Here is a 22,116-nt window from a genome sequence, read left to right as displayed (position 1 = left end):
GTGAATTTATGTGGTACTTCTGTTCTGTAAGTGCTATGGCCCATTCATGGTTTACTGTCAGTGACCCTACTGTGCTGCACATAATTCTCACTGTAAGATACTAACATTGTCTTTAACCTTCAAAGTGCTTTCTCAAGCAGTATCAAACTTTTCACCATGTTAGAGACTTTCTGTTCATGTCAGGAGATATTTGATTCCCTGTAAAGAAGGAAATAATCAGCATATATTAATCTTTTAGGCATTCATGTAATTTTACCTTTGTTAATTCTTGACTTCCCACTAACCTGGGAAAGCTGAAGTGGGAGGTCCACAGAGGGGTAGAAATACAGCTGGGAGAACAATGACTGGAATTGCTTTAGCTGGCATGCAATTCCCAATACACCACACCACAGTTTCTGCACTGAAATTCTTACGACTAGAAAAACAGTGGGGAAGCCATGTTACTGCATGGAAAAAAAAGCTGCTTTTGATAGAAAGGGGTAAAGTTGCATAATGAAAAGACATATTTGGGCCTGAACAAATTCACCATTTTGCCCAGAGGGAGAAGTGCAGTCATTTACACTGTGAATAGGAGGGTTGGCTGGCAGAAAAAACCCACTGTAAGCTGGATCAGATTTTCACATACTTGAAAGACTATCAGTTTCCATAAGTGAAAATGGGTACTCCTCTATAGCTCTGTTTTCAATATTCTTGATCACCCTCAGTCCAGAGATCAGAAATGCCAAGGTCAAGAACAAGCCCCCAGTTTCAGAGTCAAAAGTTCAAAATGACCTTTTACAAAAACAGAAATATTTTCACTAGTCTCTCTGGGCTTCCTGGACTTAGACTGTTTTTTCACAAGGAACCACTTGGTAACGCTTCAACTTAACAGGCTAAATTACAGCTCTGTACTTCAGATATTACAGGTAGAAATGCTTTCCTTCCCACTAACACTCCTAAATCTTCAAAAATTAAACCAAGAGAAAGCTAAATCAAGAATGTTTGACTACACCATTTTTTTACTTAGTTTGCAAAAAATTAACTTGCATGCACTAATAGTAACCTAAAACATTCTGCATTAACTGGGGCCTCAGAGGGCAGCTGACATTCCAAAGGTGCACATCTGTCACTTGCACAAAGAGGTCCTGCTCATAGAATCACAGAAGGGTTTGGTTGGAAGATAGCTGAAGGATCATCTCATTCCAAACCCCTCTGCCATGGGCAGGGACACCTCCCACTAGACCAGGTTGTTCATGATTAACACTCCTCAATGTTGCAGTAATAATATTCATCATAATCCAAATTCCCTCGACGTAATTCTATAGAAGACTATAGGTGAGATTTAAAATCATCTCATATTAGGTCACCTCATCAATCCTTCCTGTAGAAAGCACCTCTAAACCTACTTAAGCATAATAAAACATTTTGAGAACACTACTGCTAAATTGTTTGTTCCCTGCAGTGGAGTGAGCTGATAAATTCATTTTTCCTTATGCAAAGCTCAGCTGACTAGTACCTCAATTATTTTCCTTTTTCTTTGCCTTTATTTCATGTAAGAGAGTGAATTAGCCAGGGTCAGTACAAAAAACACTGTCTAGTGGAGGTGTCCTATCCATGGCAGGGGAGTTGGAACAAGACAAATTTAAGGCCCTTTGCAACCTAACCCATTTCTTCCTTCTCTTATATATAGCCCACCTATTATTTTTCAGGCTGATTTTGCTGATATTCCACTCTTACCCTGCCTTTAGCAGAGACTGCCAGGCTTCTTGCTCAGTCCCAAGAATGCTGTTTAGTCTGTCAGCTCAGGATGGTTGTGGATGTTTCTGTTACAAGCTTTTTTCTGCAATGCCACTTCAGTTTTCTTGTAGAAAAACCGCTGTACTTAGTGAGATAATCATGTTTTCTCCATTACCGTTTTTATCATCAAAATCTACAACTGAAAGAAAAACACAAACATCTAATAAAGAGGTGCAGAGTCAAATTAGGAGGAGTTTTTGTTCCTTGTTAACAGTTTAAAGTCACCCTTTATCCCTCTTACTTTTACATCTGGCTCAAGCAAAGAGGGAAAGAGTACATCAAGCGGCCTGGGAATTGCTGCAGCTTTGTTCCATCTCCCCTCCAAGCTGCAGGTGGAGATGAGGCTGAGGAGAAACCAGCTGCTGGGAAAGTTCCTCTACTCCTTTTTCAGAAAAAACAAACTGGAAAGATGGGATATAATTGAGCAATGTGTATATACTGTGTAACACTGAATGCAGTTCAGAGCCTTGTTCATCCCAGGGACTTGAAGAAGCAGTTGAAACTCCCTGCTTTCTCTAGATGCTGTCTCTTTCCCTGAATCCTACTTTAGGAAGAAATTTACAGTGCTGAATCTTATTTCCTCTTCAGGAATACGAAGCGTGGCAGATACTGCCACCACATGTTGCCAACTCTCCTTTTGAGTAACAGGTTTTTCCATAGCTAGGGATGAATAAAGCTCAACGTTTCACAAAGATGTATCTTTCTTGAGCTCTTTGGGAAGAAGGGGGATGGTCACATAGTTTTGTCTTCTCTGGAAAGTCAGAATTCTCATGCTTTTACTCAACTTTCAGTACCTTTCCATATCTGCAATCTCTAAAAATCCCATCCCTCCCAAATTAATGCTGATCACCTTTCCATGGAGGGTGAAAAGGGTGAGATAAGTGACAGCCCAAGTGAAAAGTTTGGATCCTGAGAATTACAAGAATGCTGTCCACAGAAATATTCCGTCATACCTGATGACCTCTCCAGTGTCCCTGCCCTGCCATAAGGAAACAATCTTTTATACTGGGAAAGAAGGTGATGGGAAGAAAGTTCAATTCTGGCTGTCCTGAGCTCTGGGAATGCTGGCTCTGACTGGTTCAGCCCTGTGTGTCCAAATGTGTATGTGGTTTTAACAGATCTGAGCTGCTCCTGCTCGAGAGGCAATATTCCATTTACATCCCAGCTATAAAGTTTTGGCAGTGGTCTCCTTGGTTTATAACAAGTAGGGACTAGGGCAGATATTTTTCTCCCTAATGGGGAAAGATCAGTATTTTTTTATACTGGTTTTGTGATTTTTTTTTTTTAATGCAAAGAAAGCACTTTAAATCTTTGTCTGTTGCCTGAACGAATTAGGGAATAATACTGGACCACCCTACAAGCAGAGCTGAATGTCATTTTTCAGTATTTCCCCTCAAGTAGTCTCTCTGGAAAATGTGTCAGTGAAAATAGATCATTCTTGTTTCAAGTAATTCATAGCAAATTTCCAAGTCTCTAAGCATATCCAGCATGAATCCAGCTGGAACTCCCCAAATCAACTTGCAAGTCACTGCAAAGGCCAGAAACATTTACAGTGGCAGTGCAGGGTAACAGAACTCTAAACTTTTGCTGCTAACTGCATTCCAGAAGAGACAGAATGGAAAAAATACATCCAGAAGACAATAAAAGTAACTGAGAACTATAATGAAAACTTACCAGCTTAGAAACAAATTCAGCTTGCCTGCCTTTAGCAGCCAGAGGGAAAAAAGTTATTTGCACATCATTAAGAATTTTCTGCAGGAAGTAGCATTTGTGGTCAGTGAAAGTCTTAACAGCAGGATCTGTCTTCAACTATTTCCAGGGAATGAGGAGGGAAACTTTTCCCCAAGCAGACCTCACTCCTGGAGAGACTGAAAGAGAATACCTCAGGACATCCATTGTGACTTCTCACAGAATTCCTTGAAGAATGACCTGTTTCTGGGAACAGATTCACAGTTACTGGGCTTTTTTAGCAAGAACAGGGTTATTTCTTCAGCATTCACTTCCTTTTCCTATCTAAAGGATAAATACAGAAACTGGGGAGCACCTTCTCTCTCGATGTGTGCTCTCCCTTCAGCATTCAGATCTGTAAGTCTCTTGCTGGTGCTCATTTTAGCCAAAGTCTATCCTTAGAGAATACTGAACAGTCCTAAGAGAACTGGCCTTTTCTCTTCAGAGGGAGGTGACCTGAGTTCACAGAAACATTTCTGCTGCATTCTTGTGGAGGCCTTGAGGAGCTAGAAACAGCACAGAGTCTGATGTAGCCCTAAAAAGCATCCATAATGTTACCTTCTCAATGGAAGGATCTAGCACAGCTAAACTGGGATAAAAATTCTGCCAAGTTGTACTTGGAGAGCTTTTTTCCCTTGGGTGAGAGCTGCTGACAAAGGGGACAGCTTTCCCATTTAAAAATATTGTTACACATCTAACCCAAAATCACAAAAATGTTAATAAAGCCAAATCCAATCACATTACCTACTCACTTCTTCCACTCTAGTTTTACCAGTTTCTTCTTGTTATGGCAAGGATAATGCTTTGTATTGCTCTAACTCAGATGTGTCCAACTTCCAGATTTTTATGCTTTCCAGCAAAATTCTCAGCCTGTAACTTGGCAAGGTCAGCTTCTCACCAAGTTCCCTTGAAAACTTTACAATGCCCACACACTTCCCCCAGCCAGTACTCCAAAGCTCTGCTTATTGCAGAAACTCTCCCTCACTACATGCAAACAGGAATGCACCAGGATGAACCAGCCCAGAACATTCCCTATGAAAGCCATGACTTCTCCCCTACCATGTCACTGTATGACAATGTCATTCTGGCAGTCCTCACACACTGACAGAACTATAATGCTGCCAGAAAATCATCATGTAGCACTGGACCAGGACAGATTCAGATCAGCAATGTAATAACTCCTATTGTTCAGTTACAGTAATTAACTGCTTGAAGATACCCACAGAGAAAAAAATTTGACCACACCAAATGATTTTGACAATACCAAGAATAGTTTTTGTCAAAGTCTTCTTCAGAGGCCATCAAGAACTTGCAGTATTCACCAGCAATCCAGCAGTGCCCATTACAAAACACTTGCTCTTTTAGCCAAGACCTTACCCATGTAGGAATAAACAAGAGATTTCCTTTGTGGCTCCACATCCCATAGCTCCACAAAACCCTCATATGGATTTGCTCTTCTGCATTTACTTCATGTGAAACACAGATGATCACAAATAATTATCAGCTTATTTTAACACCAGCAATTCTTGCTTACTGGCCAGTTACCTTTATATCAGTAACACACTTTGCAAAAGAGGGGCATATTCTAGAACTCTGCCATAGACACAAGTCTGTAGTTTTGCTATTTAATTGTTTTCCCTTTAAAATACTGGTTCTATGTTATCTAGTCTCTAATTACAAGGTGACACTCCTACATTAAGGTATTTGCTGCCTCACTTGCACCTTGCATTTTAGAAGTTTGGGGGAATGACCAAGTCTCAAAACAGACTGCTTTGCATTTTGGCTACATTCCAGACAATTCCAACATGCACATCCTCAGTCCCATCCCCAGTGTGTGCTACAGAGCAGGATTAGAAAAAGCTACCAACCTTCAAATAGTCACAGATAATGGAGGAAACATTGCCTTTGTAGAGGTTTACCTGGAATTACTAGCATTTCACCATCTTGAGCTTGTCTTGGAAAGCTTCTAGTCAACTTCACACAACCTCATCACTGAGGTGTCTGCAGCAGTGAGCCCAGTCTTAGGAGCACCCCTTGAAATATTCCATCTACACAAACAGAAGATCCTGTGCTCCCATCCGCCTTTTACAGTTCAAGACACCATTCTGTTTGCATCAATTTGCTCATGAAAACTGGATTCCAGTCCTGACATTTCCTGCCTTTTGCAGAAGCTGTGCAAGAAGATAAGGATGTTTTGATTCAGCACAGAGCACAGTGGCTGGCAGCAGCACATACAAGATGAAGGGAGTGTTTGTCTTTGGAAGTACATTTTATTGTAGTGTAAGTGCATTATCAAATTTAAGGGCTTTCCTTTGTGAAAGACATCATTGTCAAGCCTCACGTGCTTTTGGGCTGCATCTGTCAGACTGCACTGCTGCATTAATGCCAAGTCATAACCAATTAGCACTTTAAATACACCTTCATTTTACACACAACCTTTTTGACCATGGCATGCTCAACATAACCCCTCTAGCAGAAGGGGTTGTAAAGCAGCATGAACTTCAAAACATCCCCACAGACTTACCCTGAGCTCTGCCCTGCCAAAGTGCCTCCTTTGCAGGGTAAAAATGAAAGATCAATTAGAGACAATTACAGCTATGCCAGTTAGAGGCATAATTTCAGATGTGTCAGGGATAAGAACACTCTTTGTCTCTACTGGTTCCAGCAGACTGATTACCTCTAAGCCTGGCTGGCCTGGGAGCTAGAAAGTGTGGCAAGGTAGGGCAATTCACAGTAACACCTAGTGAAAGAAAAAAGCTATCACAGATGTGCTGATTTAATGAAAGTTTTGAAGTAGTTCTGAATGGCTGAAAGAATCAAATCAGAGACATCAAGCCTGCCTCTGTATTAGAGGCTGCAAAGACTCAGTTCCAGAACACACACTGAGGGGGAAAAACAGCACTCATCAAACAAAATCCATGTATGACTTTGCAGAATGATTTGTGAGGAAGCTCAGGACAGACTTCAGATCAAACACCAACTATTGTAAGAAGAACAATATCAAAATCTAACAGTGTGTCAGGTTCAAGGACTTGGTTATAACCTCACATGCAATTAACTGAGCATTTTAAGGAATTACTGCCCTTCAGTTTTGTCACCAGTGGCTTATGCTAGCTGGCACTTCAAATGGACACAAGTTTTGTGGTCACCAGCTCCTGAATCTCAGTTGACAAGACAGGGTTGCTTGGTTCTGTAGAGGTAACACTGTTCAAATCCAGCTGCACCAACACATACTGCTTAAGTCATCCATGATCCCTTCAAAAAGGCCACACTAAAGGTACAATACACACACCTTATTTTCAGCTACTATAAAATGGTACAAGATAAAATGATTCACTGGGTTAATGAATTTTTCATTTTTAATCATAACTGTGCAGGCACTGGTATGTATCAATAATAGAAAAATTCCAAGGTTAAAAACAGTGTACAGTTTAGCACAGCAGGCAACATTGAGTAGAAGCACATAATTTTAATTTGCTTTGAAGTTTAAAGCAATCCAAACAAAAAGTTAACTATATAAATACAGAGTAAATGCACACAGTTTACAGCCAACTACATGTATGCAAGAATAATAGCAAACCTCACATGAGTACTGAAGTGTTCTCAATCTGTCATCTGTGAGTGTTTAGCTATGACTCTGAGGGCATAGTTATGTTCACATATGCAGGGTAGGCAGACTTTTAAATAGAAGAACTGAAAAAACTTACATAACTCAGTCTTAACAGACAGAAAGTTGAAAAAAGTAGTACATTTACCTAGGCACACTTCAGCATTCAGCTTGTTTTCCAAATCTGAACCGTTTAAACAGGAAGCAACATTTATAAAAGCTCTCCACTCTTGTCTCTGGAAGCATTCTTATACAATGCTGCAGTCTGAGGAATGTTGCAGATGTCGTAAGAAAAGCAGACTAGCAGAAACTGTCATTAACAAACAAACGATCCGCTGTCATTAACACCTCAATCAGCAAGGGAAGATGCGGAGTGCGTCATGTAAACAGAGATAGGGGCAGAGATGGGTAAGCGGACAGGCGATGTCTCGGTTACAACCACAACACCAGGAAGCTCCGCAGCTCGCTGGGGTAAGCGCACTTCCAGGCGGGCAGAGCGGGGCGGCTCCGGGCGCCGCTCCCGGGACCCGCCGCGATCCCGCGGAGCGCGCGCCACCTGCCGGCCGCGCCGCGGAGCTGCGGCCCCGCCGCGCGCCAACCTCGGCTCCGAGCACAGCCAGGGAAATGAGGAACGAATTCCTGACTAAAGAGCTCTTCACACGTCCTGTCGTCTAGCACGCACAAGTGGGACATAAATGCATCCTAATACAAATCAAGATGACCAAGTTTAAATGCACTGCTTTCAGCTCTGTAGTTAAAGATATTATTGAATGAAGCATCTTGTTATTTCCCTTAAGTTTTTATAATAAATATCAAGAAAACTACATAAATAATTTAAAGATCTTTGGGAAATGTATCAGAGGTAATTTTGCAGGTACTTGTAGTTTAAAAATAATGACAAATCCCAAGAAATGTTTGGGTTAGGTTTGGTTATGCAAAAGAAGACAAAACGATCTACCCCTGAAGTTCAAAACAAAGCTGCAAGGAACATCCTTTATAGAGGTGGAATAATGAGCTGATTGTCTGCTTTTAGCTGTTATCTCCCATATTCAACTGTCCTTGTTAAATCGTCCTACTTACCACCTCCAGGGGCTCTGCTCTTACCCAGAGAAGGCACACACACAGTACCCAGGGAATACCCAGGAATGGGAGTCAAACACAGAACCAAGGGACAAGGTATCCAAACAGAGGAGAGAAACTCTCACGAAGCCTAGGCTACTCCAGGTATTTATTCACTGTATTCACCAAATCTGAGTATGGTCTTTGCCAGTTTAAGTTTTGGCTATGACTGAGTAATCTACATAACCTGAGGAGTGACCCACCTTCTACATCACAAAAATTACAGTAGGTCACTATTCCTGCATGTATTTATCTGAACAAAATCATCACATCAAGGCTTAGGTCAGTCATAAGTACTCCAGTGTTTTCCTAGAGAGATCACTAGAAAAAGCCCACTTTAAAACACATTTAAGCACTCCTTTCACTCTTTGAGACAATCAAGTTCACTATGGTCACCCCTCATTCCATGCTGTCTTGTCTTTAAAAAGGGAACATTTTCCAAGCAGGGAAGTCAATACAGAACTGCAAGGTCAATGTACTTACTATGGGTGGCTTTTAGAGGACGAGCAATTAATACAGAGAATTACATAAAATACTCAAATACTTTGACACTGTATGGAAAACATAACAAGGGTCAAAATAAAGGAAAGCAAACGAGAAAAACCCAGATTGACTGTTCTGCAAGCTTTGAGGTTTTACACAGAGCCTACAGAACCATTGCCACAGAGATGCTATGGATTTACAGCATAAACTCCTGCACAGCTTACACAGAAATCAAACCACATGCTTGGTTTAAAACCAAACTGCATATTTCAAACACTGTTTGATTCCAGATAATCAGTAAGAGGAAGAAAAGTCATAAGCCCTAAGAAGGCCACAAAGTGCATAAGAAGTCATTCATAAAATAAAGCCATTGCACATGATGCACAGTTCAAGTGTACTGAAGTACCACACTGGAAGAGCTGAGAGCACAGTTCTGTCCATGCCAGTGTAGCAGCATTTTTATGGAGAAAGCTATTGACCCCAACTTCTAAATGATAATCTTCCTCATAAGGATAATGGATGCAGACTGAGAAGATATCTGTCTGGAAAACTGTAAAACTTCCTGTAACATTAAACTGCTTGACACTCCAGTTGTATGATTTTGGAAAATTCTGTAAATTACAACAGAATAAGCCAGCTAAGCCTCACTGCTGAATGCAAGGCATTATTTTGCAATTGGCTTACAGAACAAAACCAATGCCTGAATAATCAGACAATGTGGAGGACAAGATTATAGCTCAGTACACAGGCTCAAGCTGACAGAAGTGATACAGCATTTATCAGGGGGAATGCTTTCAAGAAAATACTATTTACAATTTCTCCATCATTCTGCACAGAGCCTGTCTGCACTGACAAGATCGATCACAACTTCAACTGGTTTCTGCTTTCTGGTCACCCTAGCCACAGTGATATGTGTTCTCCCCCAGTACTCCCATATAAACACTGGCAATCCAAGGCAGGATTTGCCAGATATTTAAGGGTAATACAGCTTGTGCTTAGGCAGCATGAAACTGAGTGAATCCTGTCTTCACAAATGGGAGGCTGGATTAGTTGACATTTCTCATCACGTTACAAATCCTTAAAAAGGCTATAAAGTGGCACTCAGCAACTTCCTTAGCTGTGTGAGAGACCTGAACAGGTTGGCAAGGAAAACTGATGATACAGGACAATGTTTCATAGGCCTCTCTTACTTAGGAAAAGTTCCAGAAAAGAAAAAGCATGATGCAGCAGGACCAGGAGTCCACATACACCAACATTAACAGACTGATAACCTGAAGAGTTGAACAATCAGACTCTCTCTCATTAACCTACAACACTGCTCAAATATCAAGGAAAAAAAAAAAAAAAAGAACAATCAAACCCAAAAGCTACAACAGGTATCACCTTTTGTAGTGAAGAAATAACTGTTCTGGGTCCCTGCACCATATTTTGTCTTGAGGTAGCAACATGGAAAACTTTACACACTTACCACACTACCTCAGTCTCTTTATGAATCTTCAGAGCAACTAAACGGAAGTGTCAGGTATAGAAAACTATAAAAGTACTGTCTTGCCCATTCCTCCCACAGGTTACTGTGCAGTAAAACAGAACAAAAATGATGTAGTTGAGAGCAATCACTAAGAGAAGGTAATAGGACTGCCCAGGAACATATTTCATGTCCCCTCCCTCACCCATCAGGTCTCTGAAGATGACTCAATGGCTTTGTCTAGTTTGTCTAGATGAAAAGAATAATTCTGAATTAAGAGATGTATGAAGGCATTCCCTAAGGGGCAGTTCCCATTTGTCACACTGACATGAGACCACACAATAAAGGCAGCAAAATTATTCAGAGTTGCCCACAATCAACCTTCTGTTTTGTCCACAGCTGCTTGTTCCTGATACAACGCTCCTTTAGCCCACCACATTGGCATTGACATTCAGTGGTCCACTCCAGTCTTTCAGTCTTCCACCTTCTTTCACCTTGCCACACTGCTATCCATCAAGTAAGTAGACTACAACTTCATAGGTGGACATCATGATAGCCGTGTTTGGAATCTGTCTGATCAGGTGTGTAGTTAAACCTCGGTAAAGGGAGCCATACCCTTCCTCTCGTACAAGCAAAGAGAGTGTCTGGAAGAAAGATCTGTATTTTGTTCCCTCTTCTCTTAGTCTTGTTCGTACAACCTCTGTACAAAGAAAACCAGTGGAAAAAAAGAAAAATTGAGTGGGTACATTCACCACTTTTCATTATTTTTCCCAGCAACTGATCAGGGATTTTTAAATAGCCCTCCCCAAGTTCTCAATCTCACAACTCCTCTTTAAAAAAAAAAAAAAAAAAAAAAAAAAGAGGAGGAAAACAAACAGAGTAGCAAACCAAGTATGTGTAAGAAGAGAGCAAGTATTAGATACTTGACTAAACTAGGCAAGTTCATTTGCTTAGCTACAATCCAGAAGAGGACTGTTGCTTGGGCTTACATGTTAGCTCAGAAGTTGACATTAGTTCAGTACTCAGTTCATTAACAAGCAATGTATACAGAACTACTTTGCAGGAAGATCAAGTGCAACTGACACACAAACTAGGCAGCCTGCATCCCTAGAAGTGAGACAAGAACTTGCTGGCACATCATGGAAAATTGCTGAGTATATGGAAAGATTTCAACTGAAAAAGTACCTCTTTGAGTACCTTGGGCTATACCCTGGCAAAATAAACATTGCCTAAGAAAGGTCATGCTGGATATCCACTGTAAAGCACTTCCATTTCTGAATACTGTACTCACGTTGACCTGCTAAATCTGATATTCAGACAGGGAAATATTTCTTGAGCAAAGTAAACCAAAGTTGGCTACAAATCTCACTGAGAAGACTCCCTTTGAAGGTTCTGACTCAGGGTCTCAGCTGCACACGTCCCACTTACCATGGGGATAGGCTATTGATGTTGCACACGTTTTGGAAGTGGCCGCAGCCATCATCATTCGAACAAAGTCTGATGCTTCTTTTGCTGTCTCATCCTCATTGTCCATGGCAGCAGCAGTCTTATACTCCAGTAATTTTTTCTTAATACTCTCATAAATGACAAAGTGAATAACAGTCTCAGATATGCCTGCGTAGGACGCAGACATTCCCCGGTAAAAGCCTCTAAAGCCATCCAAGCGATAAACTTTGCGGGCACACTCAAAAGCGCTCATTCGCTTTTCCCCACGATTCCTAAAAAGGAGAAAACAAATCCGAGTATCAACTTGTGCAACCAGCAAGACTGCAAAATTAATTAAACAGGTTTGTAGTGACAAGAAGACCTAGGAAATACCCAACACTGGTGCTGAGGGGCTCCAAGTCACTTGACAGTCTCAAAGGCCTTCAGCACTAAACACAGCTAAAGCATTACATGGAATCCAAGTCAAACTTCACACAGTGACTAAAGAAAAAGTATCACAAACAAACGTTGAGCAGCCTTAGGCCTCTCCAACTCTCATGCAATAAGGGACTAAACTGTTTGGAAACAGACTCCCAAATGGACTATCAATGTCAGTGACTCATGAGAAAAATGACCATTTCCTTTTGCATAGTGGGTTTGCCCTAATTGTTGCCTCAATAAAGAGCTCCACAGCATTCAGTGGCTAGGAGTTGAAACAGCAGCCCTCAGCATTACAGCTTTCAGCAAACAACTGGCACAGCAACCAGTGCAACAGTGGGAGCTGTTGCTTGACTGAACTAAGCCACTGCTGATGTCAAGGAAAATGCTCATTAGACATATACCTATTTCAAGCAGTATTTGGCAAATGAAGTTGTATTCCCATTCTGAGCTTGCACACTGAATTGAGTTGTGCATACTGTGTACAGTTAGAATACTGTACACAGCTGTGCAAATCCATGACAACACTGCATGAGATGTGCTTCACTACAGCTGCAAGTGCAGGCACATGGATTGTGCCAGCAGAGGTCTGAGTAGGTAAGTCACAGAATAAAACAGCAGAATAACCTTCTAAGGAGTTATGGTAATCATATGGACACATCATATGGCATCATACCAGTCTCTCCCTACAGGTTTAAATAGATGGGAATACAGAAGTCTGTCTTCCTTCCTGTTTGCATAAAATTCTACTTTCATTACAAGTTTCACAATAAACCATTTCTGTAGTCAATTCTATGCTAGGTCCAAACAATTTATTGACTATCCCATATTAGGACAATTCCTGTTTCTATCCATGAACAAAGTATTTTCTTTTGTATAAGCTAGAACTCATTGTATGTGGAAAAAAAAGCCACAATAAAAAAAAAAACCTAAGGATGTTTAAAGCCTTTTTCTAAACATTTGCTATAATACTGAATCCATATTTCAGGAATGTTTTGCTCAACAGTTAAAGAGAACATATTACTGAATGAAAATGCAAGCATATGGCTGGTAGAACATGATTTTAATGGAACTGTTAACCTTGTAATTAATTCCAAATTTGCTGGTCAGTCTACTACAGTGCCTCAAGCATGTCTCAGAACAGATTAAAAAAGAGAAGTGATAGTATAACTTGAACAGAGACCAGCATCAACTTTGCAAATCTGAAATGCTGAATGTTTAAGAATTCATTCTACTTTGGAGTGCAGAACAGATTCACAACACGTGAGTACAATGTTATCACAGCAGCGAGGTTTCCTATTGTCTCTACCTTGCATCAAGCTGTAATCGCGTCTTTACCAACCAAATGGGATTAGTTGTTGTGATCGCAGTAAAGCCTAAAAAATGCAAAAATAACACAATTAGATGTGATAATACCAGAAGAACAAATTCATCTAAGTTCCAAATGCACACAGTTAAGGTACAGTGGATGCAAAAACTCGGACTATACTGATTTTTCTGAAGTCCCCATTTTGTGAATCCATACAGCCAATAAACACTTAGGTTGTTTTTAAATTTTACATTAATATTGAGTAAGTTTGATTCTTAGCAAGAGATGCCCCATATAAAATAAGCCAAATTAAGTACAGTCCTCTACCTATCTAATACCAACCCTGTTTTGACACCACAGAACAGCAATGCCAACTAGACAAATATCAGCCAATTGGGCTAAAAAGTCAATAAGAATGCATTGCAGAGACAGCAATAGCAATTTGAGATGCTATAAAACATTGCCTCAATTTACTTTGTTACCTGAAATACAATCCGAGTTTAAAAGCATGCAGACTGAATAAATACTACTTTTTGTGCAGTTAAAAGGCTTTTATTATTGCAAATTAAGAGACCTTTTAATACTGAACTACAATGAGCAGTTATATTTGAGTGCTAATCTTTTATTTAGTATTCAAAGCAGAGATTGTTGGCTGGCCTTGGAATACTTTTACAAGCATATGAGTGTTTAAATTGTTAAAGTAAATACTATGACTTCTAACTATTCAGACAGACAGCAACTACACAGGCTTGCATAAGGGCCAAGGGTTAAAGCTTTGATTTTCAGTCCACTAAAGAAAACAAAAGAAAAAGAAAAAAGGAAACAAAAGATAAAAAAAGGAAAAAAAAAAAAAAAAGAAGTAAGAATTACTCTTACTTCTGCACAACCGTGGAGAAAGAGAAAGCAGAGTGAAAGGCAGCTCTGAAAAAAAGTAAAATTAAAAAAATTGTCTCAAGCTGTAATACCACACATGCACCATCAATGAGGTGTCATGTCTGCAGGAGAGAATAGGAAAAGGGAAAAGCTGGAACATGGCCAGGCAAGAGATGATAAATTTAGACACTTGCTCTGTAAGTGACACACATGGCTGGTTTATAACTACAGAGACACACTGCCCTCCTGCAAGGGGATGGACTGGGTGTGTGGGGAAGGACAGAGCTCCTTGCTCAGTGCATGGCTGGGCACAGTACTTATCCAGCAACAGGCTATTGATAAGCTCGTTTATCAGATCACTAACAGCTCACAGAAACAGATTTAGCAGAACGGGTTGCATACGCCTTGCTCCTGTTCAATCACAATCTAGGTTTACATTGCACACAAAGGTCTGCAATACTCAGAAATGCCAGGGGATCTTAACTGTTCTAAGGTTTGATCTGTGCCCACCCTCAAAGCTTAAACAGGTCATTACAGTTTTCAGTTCAGGTTCTAAAAACAAATGATCAGACTTGGCAGCTACTAAGATTGAGCTGGTATTCCACACCAGAAGAATAAAAACAGATTTTCTGATTAAACAGATTTTTAAACTGACTAAAACTTATTAACTAAGCAGCTTCCTACGGTAGATAATAAAGATTTGAAGTTGGCTTTCTTTTTTTCTGATTCACTACTCATTTTTCCTATATCTCAGTACATATATAACCTTCACATAATGGAGTGAAATCCTAACAAGCCAAGAGTTCTATATCTCTATTTAATGGAGGTAAATAACGATGTAAAAACTCAAAGCACTGGGGAACTATTCTGCCATAACAAGGCATGAGATGTTTTTAAAACACCACATGTGCAAAACCGACTCTGTAGCTCAAGTAGCCATAACCTGTCTGACTTGTCACTTCATGTCACAGAAACTCCACTGATTCCAATAGTGCTTAGCCTGAGTTCAACTACACTGAAAGGAAACTTCATTCTTGCGTGGTTTTATTTCTTTACACTGGCACTAGTAAAGTTTTAATTTCATTTGACTTCCAATCAGAATCTCTGTGGCATGAAGTGCACTAGGAAATGCACAGAACTGCAACAAAGGCTTTGAAATGAGGTGGGGGAAAAATCACTCTTTCCCTACCAACACATCCTCCACAAAAGACTTCTCTAAAAACCAAAATTAGTTCTTATGTCTCTCCTAGTTCTTCATTAGATGTTAACAAAGGTAAAAATCCTTTTGCATTCCTCTTTAATTTGCACATTTTGGAATTTTGTAACTCTTAGACTGTAACATACAGCCTTTCTCTTTCATATTCAACTCAAACTAAGGCTGTCTGCAAATCCTCAGTCTGGACCAGGCAATGCACAGGTGCCATCAGTGGCAGTGGCTGAGTGACAGCAATGACTGTATTAAGCCATAGCAGCAGCCTGATACTTCTAGGCTGGCTGGGAAGAGTATTTTGGAAATTTCCAGTGAAAAGTGGTTGGCACAGGATGCAGCCCCTACTCTACTCAAAACTGCACTCCTGGGGTCACTCTAAGCATTATTTAAATGCAGTACCTCCAACAGTAGGATCAGACACTCAGCAACATGGCCAGTATTTTTCTCCATGGCTGTCACAGGCCTAAGCTGACAGTTCAAACCAAAGTTTTCAAATCAAAGGGCCTTCAATAATTCAGGTTTCAAGATGAGATGACTACAGGTCAATTCTTACAGCTAATGCAGCAAATGCAGCTAGTGAAGAAGAAAAATGAATTGACTGGTGCTGACACCAAGGAAAGCCCGCCAAAACATGAAACATACCATTTAGGATCCTTCAGAAGATAAACTTTGATTTTTAAATACAGAAAATCTGTAGCAAAAATATTTGTTAAAACAAACTTTGGGGACTTTCAACAACTGCCATGAAACTCCACAAATTGTTTCCTTTTTTCTTTTTAAACGCCTCAGTGATCTTTATAATACTGTACAATGCCTATCAATGTGTTGCACCCTCAAGAAAGATCCCAGATTCATGACAAGTACAGATAAATCTGGCAATACTACAAATTCCTGTAGTTTTATTTTATTGTATCCCAGCTTCAGGCAGAATTATCTCAATCTACTTTTGCAGCTATCCCAGCTACTGACAGGTAAGATCCCAGGTATTCCTATTATGCATCGTATTTAAAAGGACAGGGTTGGTGCTTTTTAATCTATAAGCCAATGTAATTGATACAGACGCATGTGAACATGGAATGATGAATTAAAATTTAAAAGTCGTAAAATAAAAACAAACCAAAAGAATAAACAGAAAGAGACAGAAAGGATTATATACACATATTAAAAAAGAAAAAGAAGAGAGGTCTTTGAACAAATGTGACAACACAGAATATCAGCTGCAGCATTTTAAAGGCAGCTCTGGAACACTGGGGAAAAAAAACCTCCCAAAATGCCTTGTTTAACCCAGTAGGGGCTTTCAGTTGACCAGAGCTAAGTACAGTAGCAGCTCTCAGTGAAAGGTATTTCCTACCTTTCCCTGAATGGCAGAGAAAAAAAAAAAAATCACTCTAAACAGAGTTAAGGAAAAGTGACGTCTTTGTACAATGCACATCATCTGAGTTCAAGCTAGAAGTGTCTTCCCCTTACGGTGTTTATTCAATAGATATCACAAACCCAATGTGTGGTTCTTACACTAGAGGCTGCAAGAGACGCTCAGTTCAGTACTCACGAGGTTTAAGTTAGTCCATATTGCTGCAGGAAGTGACCTGCGGAGGGGGAGCATGAGATGACACGATCTCACTCTTTTCACGGGAGAAATGTACAGTAAATGCCTAAAATAGACACAGGCTTTTCTGTATCATAACAACAAGCAGTGACCTCATCAGACACAAGTGTACAAATCGAATCCCAGCGGAAGGATTTGTCAATTAGTTATTGGGAAATCTAACTGTTTGCAGGTAAAAGTTTAGGAAAAAAAGAAAGAAAAATAATCAAAACAGGCCACAGATATTAAAATAGATGTGTAAAATGCACTGAGTACTGAAATTTCTGCTCATTTGCAGCAATTTAATTTTACACCTCCAAATACTTACCTATATAGAAAATTTACAAGTGAAATCTCCTTCCCCACTCCCTTGAAAATACTATTCACTAAAGCTAGCCTAGTCTTGGGACAGAAAAGATACCTCATTAAATCCAGCTTCCTAAGATCAGTGAACTAAATATGCATTTTATTTGGTATGAATTAACTGTGTACATAGCATAAAAAACTTACAAAGTCATGTATCTCTAAGTAATAAAGTGTTTTAAATAAATAAATAATAATTTTTAAAAAATCTGCATTTGGGTTGGTTTGCCAGTAAAGCTCTAGAAAAAATAGCAACACCATACAAGGCAAAGTAGTTTTGCAGCAGATTTGCAACCACATTGTGTGATTGAGGCTGTGAATCATTAAAAAAGCAAACAAGAAAGCCATACAGGAATCAAGTATCTCATCCCGTTATCGACAGCTTTTCTTCTGTGGTGAGAGAGTCTGAGTGCAATGAGAAGGCAGAGTTTATAGTGAATCTGAGAATTTAGCCTAACTTGGAAATGTCCAGAAATCAACTCTTCACACAAGCAAACAGTCTTGTACCAAGCTCAGATACATTCCCTGGCCTAGTTTGCAAAAAGAGAACCACGACTATGCTGAGGAGTAAGCAAAAAGGATTGCTAAGTACTTCATGTCAACACAGGTATTTTAGGTATGAAGGGGATGTGCCCTATATGCTGGAAACTAGCACAGCAAGAAGACAGCATTCATTTCTGTTTGCATAAGGCATCAGTTACTAACATGTAGATACTTCACTCTCCTTAGAATAAAACAAACTTAGTAGAAGAATCTTAAAACCATAAATATATATTTTGAGAATGAAGAATCAGGCCTAAAACCAATCAACAAAAAAAATATGCTTAAAATACTATACCTCAGCTTTTCACTCCCAAAACCACCAAGTGCATAAAACCATCCTTATTTAATAATGACATCACTCTAGCCTGAGACATGTATTAGCACATTATACAAATAAACAGAATTTAAAGTTGACTGTAGTTCACTATTTGTAGTACTTTAATAAAACAACGTTACAATTATTTTGCTTAAAAATGTATTTTTGCATCATTACTGTATCTTGCAACCTACAGGAAAAGCTTTGTAAATGCAAATCCCACTTCATGCTAATTCGGTATTAGACTTTATGAAACAGAAAGGTCATATCCAAAAAATACCAACCCACCAAAAAACCACCAACAAAACAACAACCCTCATTTAAGACTGAATGATTCAATTCCTTACTGAAACCAATGGCAGCTGAAAAAGAAAAACACCAACACTGATTATTTTTTTTGCTAATTCTGAAGTATGTATCCACCTTGCCAATTTCGAAATCTTAGGTTCCAAAGCAAACGTTACAATGATCTTCTCTATTAACCTGTCAACCAAGTAAGAGCAATTTGATCTTGTCCCTGTTATTTTGCCATTTCTTTAAGGTGATTTGCATCATACAGCAATACAAACCTTGCAGGTAAAACTGTTAATAGCTGGTTTAAGTGCATTTTCTGAAATATATTAGAATTACAAAAACAAAGTTAGCACATTCCCAATAAAACACTGTTAATTTTAACTGCAGAGTCCTTTTTATATATCAGAATAATGCCAGAATAGAGAATTGTTATGTTGTTTGTCAAAGAACCTGAGAATTTCTGTACTGTGTAATGCCAAGACCTATGGTGCGAGCCTGCACTGAGCATTCTGTTTCACTGACTGTGGCTTAGAAATACAACTGCAGAACCTGGGAAGTACAAGAAACTTAACAGCCCCAAGAGCTGTTCAATGTTAGAACTTGTACACAGAAGTAAAAAAAGGCAAATAGCAATTAAGGCTCAAATCCATTTCCCCAGTCTACTGCAGCTGTACGTACAAATGCACACCACCAACCTTCTGGAAGGGAAGCAGCTACAGAGCTCCATGACAAACTACAGCCTGAGGCTGCAATCACCCAGGAAAAGGCACTACAGCACGTCCCTGTAAATGTGCTTTACAGAATGAGGGCCGGAACTTCCAAAGACGAGGAACACTTAGAATCTTCATCTGTCTGCAGCACTGCATGAGATGCACAAGTTGCCTTCAATTGAGGACAGACTTGTTTATATAGTCCACACTTCCCCCCGCCCCCAAATTAAGGACATGTTTTATTCCCTTGACAAGGACCTGAAGACTCTTCATCTTTCTTGATGCAATTAACTGATTAGGATGAACTCTTCATTAAATCCCCTTCCATCCCAATCCCCATGCTGTTCACCTAGAAACAAAAACACTCCTAGATGATAAAAAAACCAAACACTGCATCGTCCTTGTCTGACTCAGGAAAAATAAAAGAGCTCTTCTTACACCTTCTTACACCTTAAAGATTAAAAACTGTCACAACATTTCATGTGCCAGAGATGAACATTAGTGTAATTTAGGTATAAAGCTCATGTCACTTATATTTTATACACTATATAAAATCTCTATGTATCAGATTATTAGCAAGCATTAAACAGAAAACAAATCCTATTCCTTATTCTGACATCACACCTTTATCAGTCCGTTCCAGACTGTCAGTACTCACGTTCTACAGACTAACTGTGAAATTTGACAGGAGTTACAAACTTCAACAATTAAGTTGTTAGAATTCATCTGTAAAGTGCCTATGGCCCATAAAAACACCTGAACATTTATTTTTGTGCAGAAAGGCACAGGCAACAACAGATGAAGTGTTGCCAATCCAAATTTTGATTTTCCCAGCACAAGTCCATGACCATAACTTAGCTCAGTTGCCTTTAACTCCCCCTTGTTAATGATCCCAAAACACAAAATATTCAAATCAAGCAACAAATATTTCTATCTGCTAAAATACACCAAAGTTACACTACAGATATAAAATAGGAATTATTTCTATAGAGATGAAAATACATGAGAACTCTGAAAAATCTGCTCTTCTCTGACTCTTTAGTGGCAGAGCAAACTTCTCATAGACTGGTATATGAACAAAGAAGGAGGGACTGTTATATATAATTTACACAAATAACTGCAGGTACATTTCTGAAAGACAAAAATAATTAAAATATACAAAGCTGTAGCAGAAAGTGGTGGTAAAAAATTGATTAGGAAGAATTAAACCAGAAGTCAGTGCAAACATTGTTTATAGCTTACAGAGCAACAAGTTACTGTTTTGAAAGGCTACATTTTTCATTTCACAAATTTACAACTGAAAAAGCAGGCATGCAGGTTTTCTAGAGAAGACTGTTCACACACACTGTTATTTATCACTTAGAGCAGTTTCATTCATATATTCTCCAGAGAGCCTGTTTAATGACAGGCCAAGGCAGATAACCACTAAAAAGACATCATTCAATTACTGAGCATGTTCTGTTTTGTTGGGGTTTTTTTCCATATTTATTGTCACCTCTCATTTGCAGATATGACTGTAGGATGAAGCTAAAAAGTTACAGATCCTTACCTGCCACACCAGCTGAAATCATGTGTACCTGGGTAGAATCTGGATTGAAAATATTGTTCAACTTTTCCTTGCAATTTGAGTAAGCAGCAAAATATATTGCTCTAAAATTAGAACAAAATTCAAGTTATGTTATGTTTTACATTTCAAAATTCTCAATGAGCAGCACCATTAACTTCACTGACTGACATCTTGGGCTAAAACTCCCTTCCCCAGTAAAGAACTACTCAAGGATTAACTCTTGCAAAGCAGTGGGATTATTCAAGGAATGGAAATGAAGAATCTAAACATGACACTTTAACTTGTTTTTTCCACACAACAGCTCCAATTAGCAATTTGTGAGGGGAAGGACAGAAAGTTTGAAATATGGCAGTGATTTTTGTGGCACTAGGAAGTTCAGCCAGGGACAAAAAACACAGAAAAAGTTTCAGTATTCAAAATTAATAATAGAACAAACTTCCTCTAATGGACCTGAACTCATTTCAATAGCAGGACAATTTGAAGAGAACTACCAAGTATGTAGCTTCTTAAAAAAAAAAACCCACAACATTCTTATTATTATAACATTTAAGATTTTAATGCTGATAACTTGATGTTATAAATGTTTATACTTTAAATGCTAGAACAGCTGTGAAGCTGTGATTCACATTTTGTTTCCAGAGTTCTGTATTTATAAAAGACACCGATTTTTGTCTCTGAACACACCATGAAAAATGCTGCAAACTTCTGCTACTCAAGTCTGTGAGCTGGTATCCAAACAAAGCTAGGCAAAGTCAGCAACCCAATTCAATAAATTATGAAAAATGGGTGTTTTCACTCATTAAAGCTAAAAAACTCATTTGAAGCACATATAAACCTCACATTTCAGGTTGTAACTCAGTTGTTTTAAATCTACAGACACCCCTCTGCAAGAGAAAAAAAGGAACGTGCCACTTTTCCCAAGCAGAACATTAACCTCATTAGTTGTGTGAACATGTTTTTCTTTATTACAAAGAAGATAAAGTGCTTGCTTTATGGGTGTAATTTCTAAAATGGAACCTGAACTCAGTTAAGTACACTGGATGTGTTATGAAATATGCTTCTCTACAGCTTATTTAAACAAAGAGCTGATGTTAAATCCACTTAGCTAATGCTTAATTGAAATGAAGTGCTGGTTGAAGACAGAATCAGCCAGAGGGAAATGAAGACGTGTTTATAAATAAGGTTTACACACTACATCAAGCAGACATTTTAGCAAGCTAAGTATTTCACCTAGGGGAAGAACCAAAGGGAAACAGAAGATTTAACATATAATTAACTGAAAAGAAATAGATTTTTTTTTTCCAG

General features: G+C 39.1%; 1 protein-coding gene across 1 annotated transcript in view; it reads right to left on the bottom strand.

The window, feature by feature from the left end:
- Positions 1 to 6,845: 6,845 nt before the first annotated feature.
- The window catches only part of SLC25A36 (solute carrier family 25 member 36), a 30,886-nt gene continuing 15,615 nt past the window's right edge, over positions 6,846 to 22,116 (bottom strand). The window contains exons 4-7 of the mRNA XM_053951670.1: positions 20,794 to 20,894; positions 13,351 to 13,417; positions 11,607 to 11,896; positions 6,846 to 10,878 (exon numbers count right to left, since the gene is read on the bottom strand). Of these exons, the coding sequence (XP_053807645.1) occupies positions 10,685 to 10,878; positions 11,607 to 11,896; positions 13,351 to 13,417; positions 20,794 to 20,894 (652 nt within the window). The 3' untranslated portion in view covers positions 6,846 to 10,684. The remainder of the gene's footprint in view (positions 10,879 to 11,606; positions 11,897 to 13,350; positions 13,418 to 20,793; positions 20,895 to 22,116) is intronic.

This window comes from Vidua chalybeata, chromosome 10, assembly GCF_026979565.1.
Source record: "Vidua chalybeata isolate OUT-0048 chromosome 10, bVidCha1 merged haplotype, whole genome shotgun sequence".
Classification (NCBI taxonomy): domain Eukaryota; kingdom Metazoa; phylum Chordata; class Aves; order Passeriformes; family Viduidae; genus Vidua; species Vidua chalybeata.
The sequence above is the reverse complement of the archived record's forward strand: the minus strand, read 5'-3'. Positions and strand labels throughout refer to the sequence as shown.